The sequence below is a fragment of the Ciona intestinalis genome, chromosome 4 (genome assembly GCF_000224145.3).
Source record: "Ciona intestinalis chromosome 4, KH, whole genome shotgun sequence".
Classification (NCBI taxonomy): Eukaryota; Metazoa; Chordata; class Ascidiacea; order Phlebobranchia; family Cionidae; genus Ciona; species Ciona intestinalis.
In genome coordinates, this window is record NC_020169.2 from 1,821,269 (window position 1) to 1,840,666 (window position 19,398).

The following is a 19,398-nucleotide window of genomic DNA, read 5'->3' on the forward strand; positions in this document are numbered from 1 at the left end:
GTAACAATGGGTTGGACTACTCGGTATTTCTATGGCTCTGATGCTAGGTAAATAAAAGTTAGATATATAGCCTCAGATATGTACATTTAAGATGCCAGTATTACAGTTGGATACATTTCCCAAATATCCCTAAATTAACACACTACACACACACATATATATGTCAATAGTCAATTACATTCCATACACAAGTATTAATATGTCTAGGTGTTTGACTTCCTTGTCAAATTCTCTCATTTGTTGCTTTGTAAATTGTTCCTTTTCATTTATGAGCATTTTCCCAAGAATATTAACCGCAACAGCAATGCCTGTGAGAATAAACTGTTTATTACGAATCTTATATTACTTTTGCTCTAGATAACAAAAATGTTTAAGTTATGTTGTGGTAATTATTATACCAACCATCCAAAATTTACATTGCTACTATAACTCCGTGAACTATAACTCCAGTTTTGGGAATGTATGTAACTTTTGTTTCTTCAACCTCGTGCCAGCTTACGAGTTACCATGCATGTTACTTTGTGGGTGAATTTTTTTTTTAATTTTTAGGTTTTATGCCTAACAATTTAGACAAATCATTAGTAACCGCTGGTTAGGAGCAATTGCTGCTAATGGGTGTCTTGCTCTTGTCCAAGGACACATACTCCCACAATGGTAGCAGCGACTAGCCTTAAGTTAAACCGATAACCTCTCGATTAGAGGCATGCACGCTAATCTACTGTACGCCTGTACCATAGTTATAAAAATTCAATATGTAATCTCTTGGTAATCTTATTAATTGTGTAGCTATGTAGTAATTTGTGTCGCTATGTCGCAATTAAGTGCCCTATATATACGCGTGTGCTCGCCTTAGTTTTGATTCGCTATTCCAGCGTTTCACTCTACAATTTGGGGTCTCAATACAAACCCAAAAACACAACAGGCACATTCCTGTATTTTGCGTGCTGCTGTTGATTGGTTAATTGCATGGGCGTGACGTTGCATTTATAGCTTAAGAATTAAATCAGTTGCTTGTGGTTGAGTTCGTGAGCGGTCTTACTTTTGGTCTAAAGATAAAAACGCTACAATACCAACAATTTATGAAATGAAAATTTATGTTTAATACTAAAATTGGTCTAAAGAAGAAAACGCTACAATACCAACAATTTATGAAATGAAAATTTATGTTTAATACTAAAATAAAATTGATGGGTGGTTTTCCATACAATATTTTTGTTTCAATGAAAAATCAGAAGTACGGTAGGCCAGTTAAAAAAAAATTTGATGTATAGATATGTGGATTACAGTTTAGTACATTTTTTCTCAATAGCCTGTAACTAAATTAAATGTATGTTAATTACATTCTATGCATAAGTATTAAGATTTCTAAGTGTTTGATTTCCTTGTCAAATTCTCTTATTTGTTGCTTTGTAAATTGTTCCTTTTCATTTATGAGCCTTTTTCCAAGAATATTAACCGCAACAGCAATGCCTGTGAAAATGAACTGTTTATTCAAATCTTGTATTACTGTAGCTGCTCTAGTTAAAAACAATGTTTAATTTGTGTGTGGTAATTATACCAATCATCCAAAACTTTACATTGCTATAGATGTGAAATATAACTCCAGTTTAGGAATGGAGGTAACTTGCTTTTCTGGCCGGAAAACGACAGTCGTTATAACACAGGTGTTCTCTTTCATCACCTCGTGCCAGGTTAGCAGTAACAAGCCTTAAACCCATAGCCTACCTCTCAGTTATAGACGTGTGCGTTAACCAACTATGCCACCGTGCCGGGTTATAACAATTCCATATGTAATCTCATGGTCATGTTGCTTACCTTGAATTTGTGTCGGTATAGATTTAGAGCTTGTTATATTCTTCAATAAATTCTCTGTGCGAATATTCAATTCATTTATCTTGTAGAGATTTGCGAGTTTCATGTTACAGAAGTTTAATTGAGAGTTGGTCATTGGAGTTTTCTGTTCAAATTCAAACTTTAATTAATTTTAGGTTGGATGTTGAGATATTTCTATAAAAGAATAGAACTGGTAATAAATGGTTTGTTTGGGTCAATCAAATATACAGGTTAACAGGTATATATATGTTATATATATTACTATTTATTTTACTCATTAATATTTTTATATGTGACATTTAAAACTGCTGAAAACTAACAATATAAAATAAAAGAATTCATCTTTACTTACAGAAATTTTTTGCACCAAATTTAATGCCTCTTTTGTATAAGCATTATGCATTGTATTTTGTGACACGGTTTCTGAATATTTGTTCTGTATCGCCATCAAGTCATGTTTTCTTGGTGTGAGCAATGGCTCAAGGAGATTTGCATTCCTGTTAACACAAGGTTAAGGAATATACATTTGCTCAAAATAAAGTTCCAAGTTTAAAGCAATCAGGTTGGTTTTGGGGATAACAAATTTGCATGTTTTATGTATGTTTAATATATTGATTCATAAAAAAAGTCTAGGATAAATTCCAATCAGATAAAGTAATTAGCCAAATGCCAGAAACACAGGTTAGGCTGCTTGGGTTTAAATCTAGTTTGTAATATTTTTAAATAATATACCTCCACTCCAGTGACAGTAGTTGTCCGTATCTAGTGCATGTAGTAATAGCAGTGTTGCATTTTGGGCAATGCTTTACTGTGCTATCATTAAAATTACCATGCCCGCCAAGCCCCATAATTTGATCCAATGTTTTTACTGTAAATAAGTGTCCACAGCCAGGCAGCTCAACAAACCTAAACAAAATCATAGTATCACCCTAATTTTATGAATACCAATGCTTAATACATTACTTTGCATCTTCTGGATTTTCTGTATTTCCTATGGATTTCTCCACACTCCTCTTGTTGCAAACTCTGCACAACTTCGGGCATGGTTCTCCACACAGCCCAATACAGGGATGTTTGCATTTGAGAATCTAAATTGAAAAATTGTAATGTTTTCCAGTACTGAAATAAAATCCCAATGTCAAACCTACTCTTTAAAATATATTAAGATTCCAGATAGAAAATTTAATTTTTTACCTTTGGACATGGTTCATTGCATGGGGGACGATTGCATGCTTCACTGCACAATCTTGTGCATTTAAAATGCGGACATTTCCATGTACAAGCAAATCTGTAAAAAATGTGTTCATTAGCAAAAGTGATTTTGTATAGTGGAAAAATCTATATATATATATTTTAGGTAAAATAGTATTAGATTAAAATTTTTACCATTACCTGCATTTCCTACATGGAGAGCTGCACGTGTTGGCACATTTTTGATGCACACATTTTATTTCACATTCTGTTGTACAAGGTGGACAAGGTACAGAACAAGTACCACTACATGGATGACCACATTTGAGTTTCTTTTCACATTTATTGCTACATTTTACATGTACCCGACCCTAAAATAATTCATTAGTCACTTACTTTAAATGTTTATTAATTTAGGAATGAAGAGTAAAGATATTATGAAAAATAATGAAATGCAACTGTTCCATATAACAGATTTAATTCACCTCACTTCTTTTAAATGTTTTTATTCCTTTTATATAAATAAGATATTAAATTCAAGCTATTCTCCTTTACCCGAAGGCAATCAGTGCAGTTACCAGGACATGCATGTCCACAGTCAAGAACTGCTTCACACTTTTGTTTGCATGGAATACTATATAGCTTTTCAGATGCAATACACTTCACATTTTGTTCATGGCCGCAAGCTGGAAGTTTTACTGCAAAACAAATTTTAATGTAATGTATATACTATGATCTTCTTTAAAATCCCCAATCCTTTTATGCTGTGTTATTACGTAAATACTATTTCATATAAAAGCCTAACCTAAATTAAAATTTACTTACAAAACTTCTAAATGTCGCCTTATGTTTGCCATGCATTATCTAACATTTTTTACACTATGCAAACCTGAAACATCAACAAAGCAGATATTAGAACATTTTTCCCAACACATCCTAGGACATGGGTGGCCACATTTCAAGACTTTTTCACAATTCGAATAACATTTGGCTGATGCAACATCATCACTACATCGCATATTTTTCTTGTGACCACAGGAAAGATTCTGTTTACAAAATTGTAAAAGTAGTATTTGAAGCTTATCATACACTTTACCTTTACAACATTCTCAGGACATTTAGAACATAATTCCGAACATTTCTTCGTGCACTTGTGTCCACATGGAAGAGTTTTATCACATATTTCCTGACATTGGAAATATTTAGGATCACAGGAGCATTCCATCTCTTGTACATGGCCACATGTAGGCATTGTCTTTAAAAACATATTATTCCAAAACGGTAACTTTAGTTTGTAAACACAGCAGTAATACCGTTACCAGAAGTGTTTAGGTCATTTTTGCAATCTAATGCTTAGTAGTGCACAATACATATCCATTCAACTTTTACACTACATGAAGGACATGTCACACTACACAACTGTGAACATCTATGACCACATCTTCCCGTTTTCTTACACGAAATTTTGCACCCAGCAGGCTGGACTTTTAGAACATGCTATTTCTTGTGTGTGGCCACACAAAGGCATGTTTTAAACAAAAACATTATATTATAGCTTTTTGTTTGTTTTAAGAAATAATGAAGGTAATTAAAAAGGATTGAAGTAGATACCTTTTGAATCTTTACAATGCATGGAGAACATCTGAGATAACATAACTGGGGACATCCATGACCACATTTTTGTGTTTTTTCACATGGCATTTGACAATTATGTTGGGATGTACTTTTAAAGCATTTCATTTCTTGTGTGTGACCGCATGTCGGCATTTTCTAAAAAATCATTACAAGTTGTTTTTGGTTTAAAGAAACAAAAAGAATATTCAAGAAAGGAATGACCAAATGAACAATCTACCTTTTTAATCATTATTGGGCATGGTTTACATTCTTCGCCACATGAGAGCAAGCATTGGTGACCACAGCTCAATTTGTTTGGACATGGAATCTTACAAACAAACTGTTTGGGTTTAATTCCACATTTCATCGTTTGGATATGCTGACAAACTGGCATGGTCTAAAACAGAAGCAAAGTTTAACAGTATATTTTAATAATACAAAACATACTTTGTCCACCAATACAGGACAAATGCTACAATCTTCCCAGCATTGTTTCAAACACTTGTGGTCCAAATCAGGGCATGACTTTGTGCAAGGTTTTATACATTCAAACTTGGAGTGGTCAAAATCATCTGGGTGGCAGGTACGTGTACAAACATGTCCACAATTTAAGCGGTAATTGCATGGAACACCACAACCACCTGGAAAATATAGAAAGTTTTGACACCAATTTCATGGTAATGGAAGAACATTTTTAAAAAAGGTAGCAGACTATTTAATGCAGAATTTTCGATTAACACATGCATTTGTAAGACAAAAGCATAAAAAGACGAAAACATCGCAGAACCTCCTGGGAACTTCTGAAAGTCCTTTGCGGATTCTACTAACACACAGGTTTTTGGGTGATTCTTGCATTGCAGCTTTAAAGCAGGTCCAATTAATTGATCTCTTTCCAAATCTGATACGATTGACTCCCAAATTTTGCTTTCACTTCGAAGTAACTAAGTAGAAAAATATGTTGAAATCAACATAAAACATGAACAAAATTAACTCAGAAAATGTTAAATGTCCTCACCTGTAAGTTTCCAATGCAGAAAAGTCCTCTTTTTGCACGAGACAGTGCCACGCACACTCGATTGTGGTTTTTAAGAAAACCTATGCTTTTCTAAAACAACAACATAACACTGCTATTACAAAAATGTTTAGCCTAATGGTAATAAAGCATACACATTACAACAACTACCTGCTCATTGCTCCTGACAAGAGAAAGAAGGATGATATCATTTTCTTCTCCTTGAAAATTATCCACAGCAGTCACATACACCCTCTTTAGTTCATTTGCACTTGAGCGAATAATGTTCTTCAACGCAAGCACCTGGCCTTTATAAATATTATTGTTAACTGCAACTACAATTCCTATTTTCAAAGTTTTCTTTTCTACTGTATTTCAATGAAAATACCAATGTTTTACTTGAAAGGGGACTTAACTGGTTAATCTTAACGTACCTGTATAAGTAGTTAAGATTGTAATCTGCTCAGGTTTAAACTCATGCAGGAGGAAGTATTTACAAAGCGCTACCATGAACTCTGCTTCATGTTGATTCATCTGTCAGTAAAAATGGTGTAATAGGGGATTAACATTAACAGGGATATTATGTTACTATGTACAACATTATACAACTCGGACCATTATTTTTTTTTGTCCAGAATGATTCTTTCGATTTACAAAATTATCAAACAATTATCACATGGTCTAAATGCCAATTCAAAACACACAATTTCTAATTAACGAAATCATGCAATTTTTGTTGTCTTTTAGTATGTCATCATATTGCATGGTACAACAGAAACTAGTGTTACTTAAAGCAAAGTACCTTAGTTTTGCCATCAATAACGTTATCCTCCATTTTGTCGTGACTTATAAAATAAAGGTAATTTTCAACTCCAGGAATATCCTCACATTTCTTGACTACCTCATGATCAGTTAGTGTTTTATAAATGTGAGGTCGTATGAGGTCAGCTATGCGAGGTCTCATGCGATGCTGGCAAGTCAGTTGGGCAAAAGGTAGTCCATTTTTAATCTAAATAAATTTAACACAGTAACATGGGCTAAGAATATAAATGCCTTTACGAACAAGAGAGTCAAGCAAATTTAAATGTATAAATGTAAATTTATAATTTTTTTACCAATCTCTCAAAAAGAGAAACGTCCAAGTTCATTTTAGTTCCAAGTTCGTAAACTGTGGGTGAAGGTTTTAATTGCTGATGATCTCCAATTAAAATAAGATGCTCTGTACTTTGTGGCATGGATGTTACAATGTGAGCTTCCAGCACTTCTGCTGCTTCTTCTACAATGACCACTTTAACCTGCCGAAATATTAAATTCTCAATAGTTATATTTAAAAGTTTCAATATTACCTTATAAATATAACATATGAGTAACATGTATACCATACGAATGGTAAACAAATCGTTAGTGTGGATATGTATCAGTTACACCACAAACCAGTATGCTACTCTACACGTTTGTTTAATATGTTACTTACTGGTAGTCTGTTTATAATAGACCTGTACTTCGCAGCACCAGTGGTTGTCATTCCAATAACATCAGCTCCCCTTAAAACTGCAAAACTTTCTTCTTCACGGATTGCATTTAATTGTGCAGCCTGTTTATTAAGGTGAACAATGTGTTGTTCAATTTCTCTCTTAAAAGGTGTTTTCCAAAGGTCAACCCATAATCTACAAAAATGTAGACTTTAATCAACTTATAAAAAAGTTTAACAACTTGCGCTTAAAATTATGTACTGCACAAACAACATAAATATTGTTACAGCATAACCAAGAAGCAACCAGTTATTAAATGAAATACAAATTAATCAATATAGCTTCCAGCAGTACCTGTACAACTCCCATCTTTCAGATTCGGTAAGGCTCATAATATTTTCAACTGCTTCCATTTCAGACATGGACATTGTTTTTGTTTGGTTTAACTTAGTGTTTAGGGCTTTGCTTTTTGCTTGTTTGTTTGATTTTGACAAAATATCTGCTAAAAATATATACACAACATATGGTTCATAGGTAAAAGTCAATATTAAAACCTATCTTGAGCAAAAATCATTGAAAAGTTGTTGCTACGATTGATTTTGCTTTTTTTCTTATTACATATTGAAGTTTCAAAGTCTAAGAATGAATGAATTACTGTGTAAAGTTTACTAGAATATTTAACCTGTGTCTATTTTTCGAGTGTCTTGATTAAAATCAAAAATCAAGAAATTGCTTCATACAGTTAAACAAACCTCTTGGCCCTCTTTGTTTTATCTTTAACCACTCTGCAACATGATTTGAAAATTCCTCTTCTGGTATGGATGCTGAAACCAAATTAAAATCCAATGGACAATGTGGCATGATTCCTAACTTATATTGTTCCATATTCTTAGACAGTAATTAAATATTTTAAATCTGTAGAAAGATACATTAAAAAATATTTTAAAACACCAACTTTTATTTTGTTCATGGGCAAGGACATATAGTGCGCCTTTTACTTCAATCTGATTATAGATGCATAAAAGATGCTCAACACTTTCAGGTGGATTGATGTCTTCCAAAAAGTTGTAGACTATGTCTAAAATACACTGTTTGTTAAGTTTGTCTTGACAAACATGATTTTTTATAAACATGATGTACCTGGACATATAATCACTGGGACATTATTCCAAGGATTGTTTGTCATCCAAGCGACAACAGAAGGAATATCTAGGCTCTCTGTTTTCACATTAAAACATTAGTTGAAATAAAATACAAAACCTTGGATAACTGCACATCAACATCTAGTTAGAACTATACAAATGACAACCAGCGTAAATGTTGCAACAAAATCTAACAGAATTACCTAGAACACCGACCTGTTTGAACAACTGCTTGTTTGATATGATTTATATGGAACCTCTGATCCAGTAATGGTTGAGCCCAAACAGGTAAAACTTCTGTTGGTGTAAAGATTTTGTTAAAGCCACCATAATAAATCAGTTTGCAACATTTCACCTTCAACTATGTAGCTTATAGAAGTCAAGTCTTGAACATTAGAAAATCCTAACCAATCCAACAAAGCATTGTCACAACTTGATTTGAATTGGCCTGTCGGATAATGGATAATTTAGTTGGTGTTTGTTACTAATTTGCTGGTTACAACCATTCATCATAGCAAGTTATAGGAGCATTAATTGCTTATCTTTCCGTTGGTATTTAAAAAATGCTGTTTTATGAAGTTTTTTTTCTGAACAAATTAGCTTGAATGTCGTGTCTTAAACAAATAATTTAAAAAACTAATGCAAATGAAATCAGATCACCTAGTTGGTAGAAGGTAACAATTTGCTGAAATAAATGTGGTGGAATCACAGGTTTCAACGTAGTGAGACTAATAACACGTCTACTTGATGCTTCCAACATATTTTGATTCTTTTGGATGAGTAGTATTGTTCTTTCCATATCTCCTTTAATAGGAAAAATATTTAAAAAATAAGTTTTTCTCTAGTCAGTAATACTGTGAGGTGTGATTTTCGAAACTAACTTTATTTGTTAAGAGAAATATTTCTTATTCATCGTTAATCTTTACAATACAATTTTTTACAGAAATAAGGAAATATTGGTTCAATGAGACATGACTTTTATAGATGGAATGGTCTAGCTGAAGCAATACTGTCTAAAGTGTACCACTTACCTTTAACATCCCTAAATCCATCACCTCTTCTATGTGATCGCTTAAGTTCACTTAACATATATTGCTTAAGACTTTCAGTTTTGCACCCGCCACCCACACGTACAATTCCACTTGGATGGAACTTTGCTATTCCTTCCAAGAATTGATCAAGTGCATGGTTGGTGAGACACACAACAAGTGTTGGAGGTCTGTAGGATTCGTGAAACCCTGACTTGTCAACGTAGCTGTAAATAATACAGCTTAACAAAATAAAAGACATTTAAAACGACAAACCAAATTCTACCTTGGACTGTAATTGTTGGCTAACAGTAACTGCATCATTTTAAGCCCAACGTAAGTCTTCCCAGTTCCAGGAGGACCTTGTATCAAGGCTATCTCTTTTGTAATGGCAGTTTGCAAGGCAAACTTTTGTGACTCGTCCAAGTGCAACTTGTCAACAGTTGGCCAGTGTGAGTAATTCAAAACATTTACACCAGAATTTCCTTATTCACATATAATAAAAGTTACTTCACACTTTTACAGACATGTCAAAGAACAGTAGCCTACCGTATACGTAGAATTGTTTATGATATATAGAAATTTTATCTGGTGATGATTCATCCGTTAATGGTTCAAAGGTGTAATAAGAATCGGAATAGTGCAAATACATCGGGGATTGTATTTCCTTGGAGCAGTTGACTATGTATTGATTCAAAGGAAGATGATAGGTTTCTGCGAAGAATGTTTTGGATTGTGACAAAAAGAGTAGAAATAACCAGGGTTAGATATAACTAGAATCTGCCCAAAAAATCTTGCAAGAATAAGAATTGTGTTTGTGTAAGATTACCTTTTAATCCAGCAAGAACATGACGGTATGGTTCAAAAAGGGCATCTGTTTTAATGAGAGTGTATTCCAATGACACATCAACCAACTGTACATCTCTGTTTTCTGAAAAAAATTAACTTTTATAATCAAGTAATAGAAGCACCTTAGGCTGTACTTATTTAATTTGAAGATGATTGAAACTTTATTTAAAAACTGTTGTTTTATTAAATATTCTAAATAGACGGCCGAAAGATAAATTAGGTCAAGCAGCAAAACTTAATGGGATGTAAAATGTGTACCTATCAACAATCAAAACACTAGCTCTACTACTATATCATTTGTATGTACACACATGGCATGATTATACTTTCCTTTGGTATAAAAGCTTATGTGGGCTACCTATACTGTCGTTATCATTCCAATCTAACTCATCTTCTTCATCAGGTTGGTCAGGTGTTACAAATTCAACCATGAGCTTTCCTAGCTTTAACTTCTCTGGATCACTTTTTGCAACTACCCCAAACAAGAAGTGTTCCTACGAGGATTATTATTATGAACTGCATTATAAACAGTATTAAGTCTTGTTTCCTAAACAATTCTGAAACAGTGGTAAAACGTAATGCAAAATAAAATTTGGAATCGGTATAATGTAATAAAGGCTCATTAGTATTTAGACAAGTTGTGTAACATTTCAGAATTGTAAACCTTAAAATTGTCAGAAGAAAAGCAAAGAAGGTTTCCTAACATAAATCTCTTTGAGTTGTCCCACTTTACCCCCCGCAACCTCTCAACGTCGAAAATGACCAGATATTGAATGCCTGATATAAATATATTATAATTGATATATAAGTTAACGCATCAAACATTGCCTTTACATATGTCTTCAATAAAAACAAAATTTTGCATCATAAACCTGTTTCACATGGTACTGGAAACTTCACTCGAACATTCTGATATACCTTGATGTCATTTAAGTTAGAAATCTGATTTGGGGTAGCATCTTTACCTGTAATAAAGAACATTTACAACATTTTTAAGCTCATAACATAAATAATAAATATACAGTTTATTACTAAGCTTATAATATACAACATACTTACCAAGTTTATGATAACTTTGAATTCCTTCTCTCAAAGGTCGAACAAAGTCTTCTCGTAGCAAACGAAACTGAACATCAAGATAGTCATCAACACTGGAAGGTAAAGCAAAAGGTGTGTACATTGTGTTATTATGTTTTTCATAACTACTTAATTCCATACCAACACTAAAACTTAAATTGGTCGATATCTTTCCTTAAAGTAGTTTTTAATACAAATTTAAGACTGTATACCTGTCATACGGAGAACCAACCCGATTTTTTCTTAGAAATGGTTTGCTTGTCATTCTGATGTCCTCTGGAGTAGGAAAGACAGATATAGATCTAAAATTATCTGGAGGTAGTCTGTCATCATTTGGACTATATCTGCCTTCCTTTCGATCTTCTGTGAAGTTACTGCATATAGAAAATAGAGGTAAAAATTAATCTCATAACTAACGTCTTTATTACCTAACTACTTCATCTTTACGTCTTATCACTTCTTCTAATCGGTCTTTAATATCTTTAAAGTCTCCAATAGCAAGTGTGTCCACCAAATTCTTCACACCAACAGTTAACATAGATACCTGAAAAAAATGTCCAAAATATATGCAGCAAGTCAGGTGGTGCCTGTTAGGACATGAAGCTCTTAAAATATATGATCAGGAATGTTAATATCTTAATTATAAAAAGAAATGTAATTTACCTTTGTTGCCGAATCCCGTGGTATAAGATCAAGACACAAAGACATCAGGTGCAAGCAACATGATACTTGTCTGGCTACTTTTTCGGGATCGGGTGGGCAACTAAAAGATAATAAAACAGCTTGTATGGGTCCCAAGTTTTAATCTGTTTGTAAAATTTGACTGAACCTACCTTGCTGTTGAGTGCCCACTAATCAAAACGAAAACCTTGTTGCAAAACCCACTTTTGATAATAGCCATTAGAGTTTTTAGAAGAAATTGACGTTGACCATCTGCTTGAGCTATTTTGCCACAAGCATAAAGCATTATTTCTGTCATACCTGTAAAGTATGATTAAAAATAATGTCAGACTTTTCATATTAATTCCCACTGTGAGGTGTTGTGTAAACATTATATTTAATATAATAGTTACCCTTGTCCATTAACTCCAATTTAAAACAATTAGTAAACCCAGATTTCTGCGTTGACAATGCAATGGCAGCTTGTCTAGGAGTGATATCATCATTTTGTATAATGTGTCTTAGTCGTTTGAAAAGATTTCCCAAATTGTCAGTCCTGTGTCAAAGTGTTGGACACGATTAAGTATGCGATTTAAATTTTAGGATTAAACAGCAAGTACAAACAATAATTAGGCCTACGTCATCGGATGACGGTTCACGAATTGTTCATATCTACAGTTGCACATTTAAACCATTACAAACACCATATAATTTTCAGACTATTTCAAGCAGTAGGGTGTAACACGTGCTTGTATCCAAATGGTATGTGTGTTCTCATTAACATGCGCGCAATCCTATTAAAGTAGAAAACGAGAACCATTTTTGCCTGAATCTTGACAAATGATGAAACAACTACCTTATCACCGAGCCTGTTTTTAATTTTACTGCGTTTAAATGCACGACAAAATCAAGTGTATCGCGTGGCGTGCTATAGCCTTCCAATGGATCTTCTTTCGGGTCAATAGAGCGTCATACAAAAACGGTGTAAAAATAATAGGCCATTGTCCATGGAGCACAAGCTGGATTTAAGAGTTTAATCAAACATTTATTACTTTGTAAAAGTGTCTGCTCCTGCAGACTTGCTTCTTCTGGAACTCGTAGCGTTTGTATAAACGTCTTGAGTAGAGCGTTGTCTTACCGATCCTCCACCAATTCCAAAGCTCGAACCACTGGTATCACGACCACTATTACCCCAACCACTATTTCGACGACCCCTAGATCCAAAACCACTACTACCCCAACCACCGTTGCCATGGCCGCCAGTCTCAGAACCACCGTTCCTCCAAATTCTATTTTCACGACTACTAGTTCCAAAACCCCAACCACTGTTACTGCGACCCCTGGTCCCTCGGTTACTGGTACCGCGATCAAGCGAACTGTTAGCGCCGCTGCTATAATCCACAGTACCACTGGTACTGGCTTGATGCCTGTTGTATTGGGTAAAGATTAAAAAGATTAAAGAACAAAAGTTACGTCAAATTTTTACAACACAATGTTTTATTCGGCCAGGACAGCAGTTTAGAAACAACTGACTGATGGTATTATACCGTAGCCTATAATCCCAAACACCAGCCCATATGTTTTAGTGCGGGCGTGTATCAACAATTCAAAATACCAGTTTTTTTATTATAGTAGGGTTGGGGAAGATGGGACACCTTTAGCACATTATATCCAAATATCCTGATCGAGAAAATAGAATGAAAAGGTGTCCCATATCTCCCCACCCTACTATATTTGTTATTTTAAGGTTATTTCGAATGGGCATTTACCATAATATGACATAGAGACAAACTTAGAAAAGTGCAAACATAGACATTTAACTTTAGAATTTATAGTACTGTGGTGTAGGAAGGCCTGCCACCGTTAGGACCAAAAATATATATTTTCTGATCGTGTTTTTAACAACTAACAACACAAAACGGTACGAGAAAAACATAATCAAAACATGTCCCATATTACCCCAACCTACTATGCGAAATGTTTATTTAACGTAAAATGGATATCGCAAATACTTACCGGAACATTTTTAATAAAAGTTTACTAATTAATCATTGACATTTGAAGTTGAAACAACATTTGGTATACAGGCCTATACGAAAGTAAAAGTAAATTCGAATAATATATATATATATTGGACATGCATGTCTCTAAAAACTAACTAAAGTTACGAATGGTCGCGTCGAGTTTCAGCGTAACATCGCAGACTTTCTACTTTCTTTTGCCAAACATATATAGCGTCTATAAGCTCGCTACATTTCAATACCCGATATAAGAGTAGACTTTTAAGTACCGATGTTTCAGTGTTGTTGGCGGGAATTCCCGGGGAGCGAGCCGCGAGTATCGCAACGTAATTTAATTCTGTGTGCTTAAATGTTCTAATAGACGACTTACAAAAGAGGGAAAATTGATTTCTTTTATATGGCAGCTCTTTTGTGATGGTACCAAAATAATACGTACGTCAAACAAAACATACTTGCTTACCGTTAAGTAAACTTTAAGCATAATGTAATAGGACGCGCCGTTGGATTTATCGAGTTCTGAAATGATTGGAAAAAAATATTTATTTTTCGTGGGTGGACCACAAGTAAAGCCACAAAGCGAGATCCAAACAGTACCTATATTTTGGCAACACTCGAAAAATTTATATGTGACATCTCTTCGTGATCTCACGTATACGTATAGAAGGCGAAGCTATATAACAATTTGTTTACCTTATCCTTGAATGAGGTACTGATTGCGAATAATCAACTGTATATAATGCCTTACCATGCTACGTCTCTCATGCAAAACACCATTAAGTATCATTTGCTTCCTCGTGGACCTATGACACACAGGAAAACATCATAACAATGTTAATGCAACGAACCTATGACGAATGGGAATGCAACAAATACGTCATGACAATATTACAGTTTGCACGTTTTTTACGGTTGTTCAGTTTTTGTTAAAAACATAACATACTTTGTTATTTATCTCTTCGAAAACGATAGCGAAGATCATATATATTATAATATTTAAACAACGAAGAGAGGGGAAACGACATCAAAACCACAGTCGTTAAAACACGCTGTGGATAAAAGGTGTACGAAAGAGCGTTAGTTAAAAAGCGTGGCTGTTGAACACAATATACCGTGAACTCGTATCGAGTTGTTAAAACTTAATTAAACCATATAATGGGGGCATTTTTTAAGATATAATACGATGGGATATATTATATACAATTGTTTATTTCCTAACAAAGGCACGAGCCGTATAAAACACCTTATATAAACACTGATGAAATAACGACTGTCTTTGTGTGCTCGGCGGTGTATCTAACAGCAGTTGTTCCAACTCAGTGGTCCTTTTGTCTAAATTGTCAGTATTAAAAATGAATAAACTTTTCCAAAATATTCACCCACTAATGTGGGACCTCGTAAGCGGAGAGTCTGTATAATGTGTATATAAACATGTTTGTGTTATAATGACTGTCGTTGCTCCGCCACGCGAGAAAAATAAATTACATTCATTCATGTCACAAGATTTAGAAAAACAAACCTAAGAAAAAATGAACTTCTAACTTGTTTCAGTATTGTTGTTTATTAGAAAAATCAATTATATAGTAGGGTGGGGGAAGATGGGACACCTTTTAGTACATAATATCCGATTATCCTGATCGTGTTTTAAACAGTTAGCAATGTTCTATGGGAGCCGTGAAGATACGGTTTTATAATTCTTTGAATGTTCTTTGTTTACTACCCAATGAAACAAGAAAATATAATGAAAAGGTGTCCCATCTTCCCCCATTCTACTATAGTACTTTTTTATTTAGCAAACTTTATACTTATAGCACGGTAATAACTATTAACGTGTTATTATTAATGATAAATAATTATGGTCGTTTGTTCGACTGCTGTTTGTTACGTATTTTTAGAAATTCATAGTTGATATTACATATTTGCGACCGTTTTATATTACTTATTGAGCACGTAAGTGCTGGTCATCCTTTTTCGTCGAACAGTTGTTCTTGTTGTTACGTTTTAGGCGACTTTTTCCGCACTTATTTCAATTCTTAATTGTAGCATTTATTCATTAATCTCTTGATTGAAATCAAATTATAATGTGTATTTATAAATTTTGGACTAAATTTAAGATTTAAAACTTAATTAACGATTACTATATTGTTTGTTAAAAAGCGCTGATCAAATTCAAAATGTACCTTAAACTTTAATTAGATGATTGTACTCTAAAATGTATTTTGAACTAAGCATAGTTTTATAAACCATACTGCATACGATCGCCTAATTAGCGATTAATTAATGATTACTTTTCTGTTTGTTTAAAAGCGATAATTATAAAATGTACCTTTAACATTAATTAATCGATTGTATTCGATACATTAATTCTAACTAAACTTAGTCTTATAAAACCTAGTGTATAAAATCGTCTAATTAATGAGTAATTAATGAGTAATTAATGATTATAACGCTTGCGAGTCAAATAAACTGCCATACATCCGGAACCCGTTAGTAATACAGTAATCGGTAACTATTGGCTTTGTTTACGTTGGAGTGCAAATATGAATAAAAAAAGTGTAGGCTATATTATTGTAATAGTCTTCCATATCTCTTATTAAAAGAAAATCAATCCAAAATAATTGTTACGCCAGTGTCGTGATATAATCGTTCCGACCGATATATTTATACCGGGCGCACATGCGCAGTAGGTCAGAACAAATATAATGCTCACCCGGTCCAAATTTATTACGACCCTCCGTTGAAAATGTTCCAGACACGATGTTTACACGTTAATTAAAACTTTAGTTTTCGATTAAAGGTCAGCAGAACTGAGTTTAGTATGTTATATGTACCCTAGAATAAGCAAGTAGCACTAACAAACTTATTTTATGTTAGTTTAATAAGCACATTTTACTTAATTGACTCACACTTATGTTTAAACAGGGTGCATTACACACCGCATACTTTTCTCGTCCATTGTAAAATTACTTAAAAGTATGCTGTGTATGATACAAACTGAATATCTGCCTTAGTTGATCAAAAATAAACCATCCTAAATGCGAACTATATTCTTTGTCTTGGCTTTACAAAATAGAATAATACTAACAGAGTTAAGAGTAATGTAGTGATTTGTGTGTTTATTTCATTACTGGTAACTATCGGCACAGCATGAGGTCTGACGTAATCAGAAAAAGCGACGCCAACAGTACAGATGGTAGAAATGTACCTTGAAACAGTACAAAAATGTGTTAGGTAATATTTTGCCCTGTAACCTTTTTCAGCCGGTCCGTATTTAATAAACCTCATATTGTATTTGTTCCGCATGCGCAATAACGCCCGGTACAAACATATCGGTCGGAACGAATATATCACGACACCGGGCGAGGATAGAACTCGGGACATCGGGCTATAATCTGTTCCCAGCACGCGCTTAACCGGTTAGGTTATCATTTCCAGTCATATGATCTGTCGAAACAGCGGTTATACTATCTGGGAGTTAGGGTGGACGCGTGTTAGTGAGATAAGGAATCCACACAACGATTGACGCATGAATCAAACTATTACCATTTAATTGGGAATGCATTAAAATCACTACTTCTATTTACCTTATTATTATTTATTGTAATTGAAACATTATTTTTTATTTAAACATCATATGATTAATATTAACTTCTAACATAACCTAATTACTAAGTGACTATAATTTGTCCAAGTTCACGAAAACAAACGTTTTTAAGCGTAAAAAAGGTTAACTAGTGTAAGTTTACAATTAAACACATGGTGCGGGAGTTGTACAAAGCGTATTTACACATATTCTTTACCAATCAGCACTCAATCCTCATACACCATAAGTCTTCATGAGTTATAATACGACTAGCACATTATGACCCAAACAATGTTGCAGCGAAGCAAGCCAAGTTTTGGGTTAGAAAATAATGCAAGTGTGACGCCAAAAATGGTTGCACTGCACTACCGCCAACTAGCGGTGCGAACATATTTAGCCGCAAGGGTAATGACAAAAAGTGTCGCAGCGAATTACTGCCAGCTAGCGGCAACAAAATAATTTATAATCAGCCACAGTGTGACGTAAAAGAGTTGTGCAGTGTACTGCCGCCATCTAGCGGTTAGAAAATAATACATAATCAACCGCATTGTAACGTTAAAAATTTTGCAGTGCACTACCGCTATCTAGCAGTTAGAACATAAATTTAAATCAGCCGCAGTGTGACGTTAAAGAGTTGTGCAGTGCACTACCGTCATCTAGCGATTAGTAAATAAACTCTAATCAGCCGCAGTGTGACGTTAGAGTTGTGAAAGTGCACTACCGCTACCTAGCGGTTGGAAAATATTGTAGGTGTACTACTGCCACCTAGCGAATAGTAAATAAATTTAAATCAAGGTGTGACGTTAAATATTTATGCAGAATGCTATGATGAAACGATGTTAGTGATATCAACAATAACATTGCACAATCGGATTGTCATGTTTGAACACTTATAACAGTTTCAATATACTGTGATGAATTCTTATAGTTGTGTATTTGTTTTATGCCTTAGCTGCGTATTTCCTCGATTTATGTTTTATTCTATGTCTATGTTAAGTTACAGAGCGTGAGTTAATTGCTATTACCCCATTCCTTCGTTTACCGCATTCCTTCGTTTTACATTATTGGCACTGTTGTGGACACGCCTCCGGGCACACCCCCGACAAAGGCGCACTTGCATGCCGTAGCCACGTGATCTGCGCAATGTGCCGCAATCAGCGTGGTTCGCACTTGCATGCCGTAGCCACGTGATCTGCGCAATCAGCGTGGTTCGCACTTGCATGCTTTAGTCACGTGATTTTCCCTGCGCAATGTGCCGCAGTCAGCGTGATTCCTTATTAATTGTGTAGCTACGTAGTAATTTGTGTCGCTATGTCGCAATTAAGTGCCCTATATATACGTGTGTGCTCGCCTTAGTTTTGATTCGCTATTCCAGCGTTTCACTCTACAATTTGGCGTCTCAATACAAACCCAAGAACACAACAGAGTTATTGGCGACGAGGATGGGATCTTCAACCAACTGACCGAGGAACACGCAGTTTGGTATTGAAGATATTCAAGTTTGCCTAAAGATGGGATTTCAACCAACTGAACGAGGTATACGCAGATTGGTATTGAAGACATTTCAGTTTGCCTAAAGATGGAACAAGTTACGAAGCCGATTCCAGAACTGTTGAAACAACAACAAAGGTGTCATGATGTACTGCTGCCTTTGAGTTCATCCATCACATGGAATTTGGGCAAGAACGAAGAGGCCGAGAGGCCGGCAAAATATCAACGTGTCAAAATGACGACGCGAGCGAGAGGCAAACTTCTCAAATTATCAACGTGTCAAAGTGTCTGACGCGGAGGTCGGGAGGCCAATTATCAAGGTGTCAAAATCACCGACAACCAGCCAGCGCAACTACAGCCAAGTCCAGAAAGAGGCTATTTCTATAATCTTCGCGCTAAAGAGATTTTATCAATACGAGATTGAACAT

At 34.6% G+C, this 19,398-nt stretch overlaps 1 protein-coding gene and 1 long non-coding RNA gene across 3 annotated transcripts in view; one reads left to right on the forward strand and one right to left on the reverse strand.

The window, feature by feature from the left end:
- Positions 1–527: 527 nt before the first annotated feature.
- Positions 528–19,398, reverse strand: part of LOC100180525 (NFX1-type zinc finger-containing protein 1-like) — a 37,542-nt gene continuing 18,671 nt past the window's right edge. The window contains exons 1-42 of one of the 2 annotated variants that reach the window (XM_026834172.1): positions 13,895–14,397; positions 12,931–13,305; positions 12,292–12,434; positions 12,052–12,199; positions 11,882–11,981; positions 11,647–11,762; positions 11,431–11,592; positions 11,201–11,292; positions 11,014–11,106; positions 10,806–10,918; positions 10,500–10,635; positions 10,122–10,223; positions 9,842–10,006; positions 9,579–9,777; positions 9,296–9,519; positions 8,925–9,068; positions 8,620–8,712; positions 8,481–8,561; positions 8,263–8,340; positions 8,078–8,200; positions 7,875–7,946; positions 7,477–7,624; positions 7,125–7,317; positions 6,766–6,945; positions 6,453–6,659; positions 6,085–6,184; positions 5,822–5,958; positions 5,654–5,743; positions 5,426–5,579; positions 5,086–5,279; positions 4,877–5,035; positions 4,636–4,794; positions 4,121–4,279; positions 3,914–4,070; positions 3,580–3,722; positions 3,226–3,395; positions 3,028–3,121; positions 2,797–2,921; positions 2,566–2,739; positions 2,186–2,330; positions 1,816–1,957; positions 528–1,470 (exon numbers count right to left, since the gene is read on the reverse strand). In XM_026834172.1, coding sequence (XP_026689973.1) covers positions 1,337–1,470; positions 1,816–1,957; positions 2,186–2,330; positions 2,566–2,739; positions 2,797–2,921; positions 3,028–3,121; positions 3,226–3,395; positions 3,580–3,722; positions 3,914–4,070; positions 4,121–4,279; positions 4,636–4,794; positions 4,877–5,035; positions 5,086–5,279; positions 5,426–5,579; positions 5,654–5,743; positions 5,822–5,958; positions 6,085–6,184; positions 6,453–6,659; positions 6,766–6,945; positions 7,125–7,317; positions 7,477–7,624; positions 7,875–7,946; positions 8,078–8,200; positions 8,263–8,340; positions 8,481–8,561; positions 8,620–8,712; positions 8,925–9,068; positions 9,296–9,519; positions 9,579–9,777; positions 9,842–10,006; positions 10,122–10,223; positions 10,500–10,635; positions 10,806–10,918; positions 11,014–11,106; positions 11,201–11,292; positions 11,431–11,592; positions 11,647–11,762; positions 11,882–11,981; positions 12,052–12,199; positions 12,292–12,434; positions 12,931–13,305; positions 13,895–13,902 — 5,931 coding nt within the window. In that variant the 5' untranslated portion in view covers positions 13,903–14,397 and the 3' untranslated portion in view covers positions 528–1,336. Of the gene's footprint in view, positions 1,471–1,815; positions 1,958–2,185; positions 2,331–2,565; positions 2,740–2,796; positions 2,922–3,027; positions 3,122–3,225; positions 3,396–3,579; positions 3,723–3,913; positions 4,071–4,120; positions 4,280–4,635; positions 4,795–4,876; positions 5,036–5,085; positions 5,280–5,425; positions 5,580–5,653; positions 5,744–5,821; positions 5,959–6,084; positions 6,185–6,452; positions 6,660–6,765; positions 6,946–7,124; positions 7,318–7,476; positions 7,625–7,874; positions 7,947–8,077; positions 8,201–8,262; positions 8,341–8,480; positions 8,562–8,619; positions 8,713–8,924; positions 9,069–9,295; positions 9,520–9,578; positions 9,778–9,841; positions 10,007–10,121; positions 10,224–10,499; positions 10,636–10,805; positions 10,919–11,013; positions 11,107–11,200; positions 11,293–11,430; positions 11,593–11,646; positions 11,763–11,881; positions 11,982–12,051; positions 12,200–12,291; positions 12,435–12,930; positions 13,306–13,894; positions 14,398–19,398 lie in introns of those variants that run through there. The other variant, XM_026834171.1, reaches the window with a different exon arrangement.
- On the forward strand, positions 2,329–11,979 carry LOC113474205. Its single transcript, XR_003395853.1, has 4 exons — positions 2,329–2,395; positions 11,237–11,311; positions 11,466–11,611; positions 11,909–11,979. It is a non-coding gene; the product is annotated as an uncharacterized LOC113474205 (long non-coding RNA).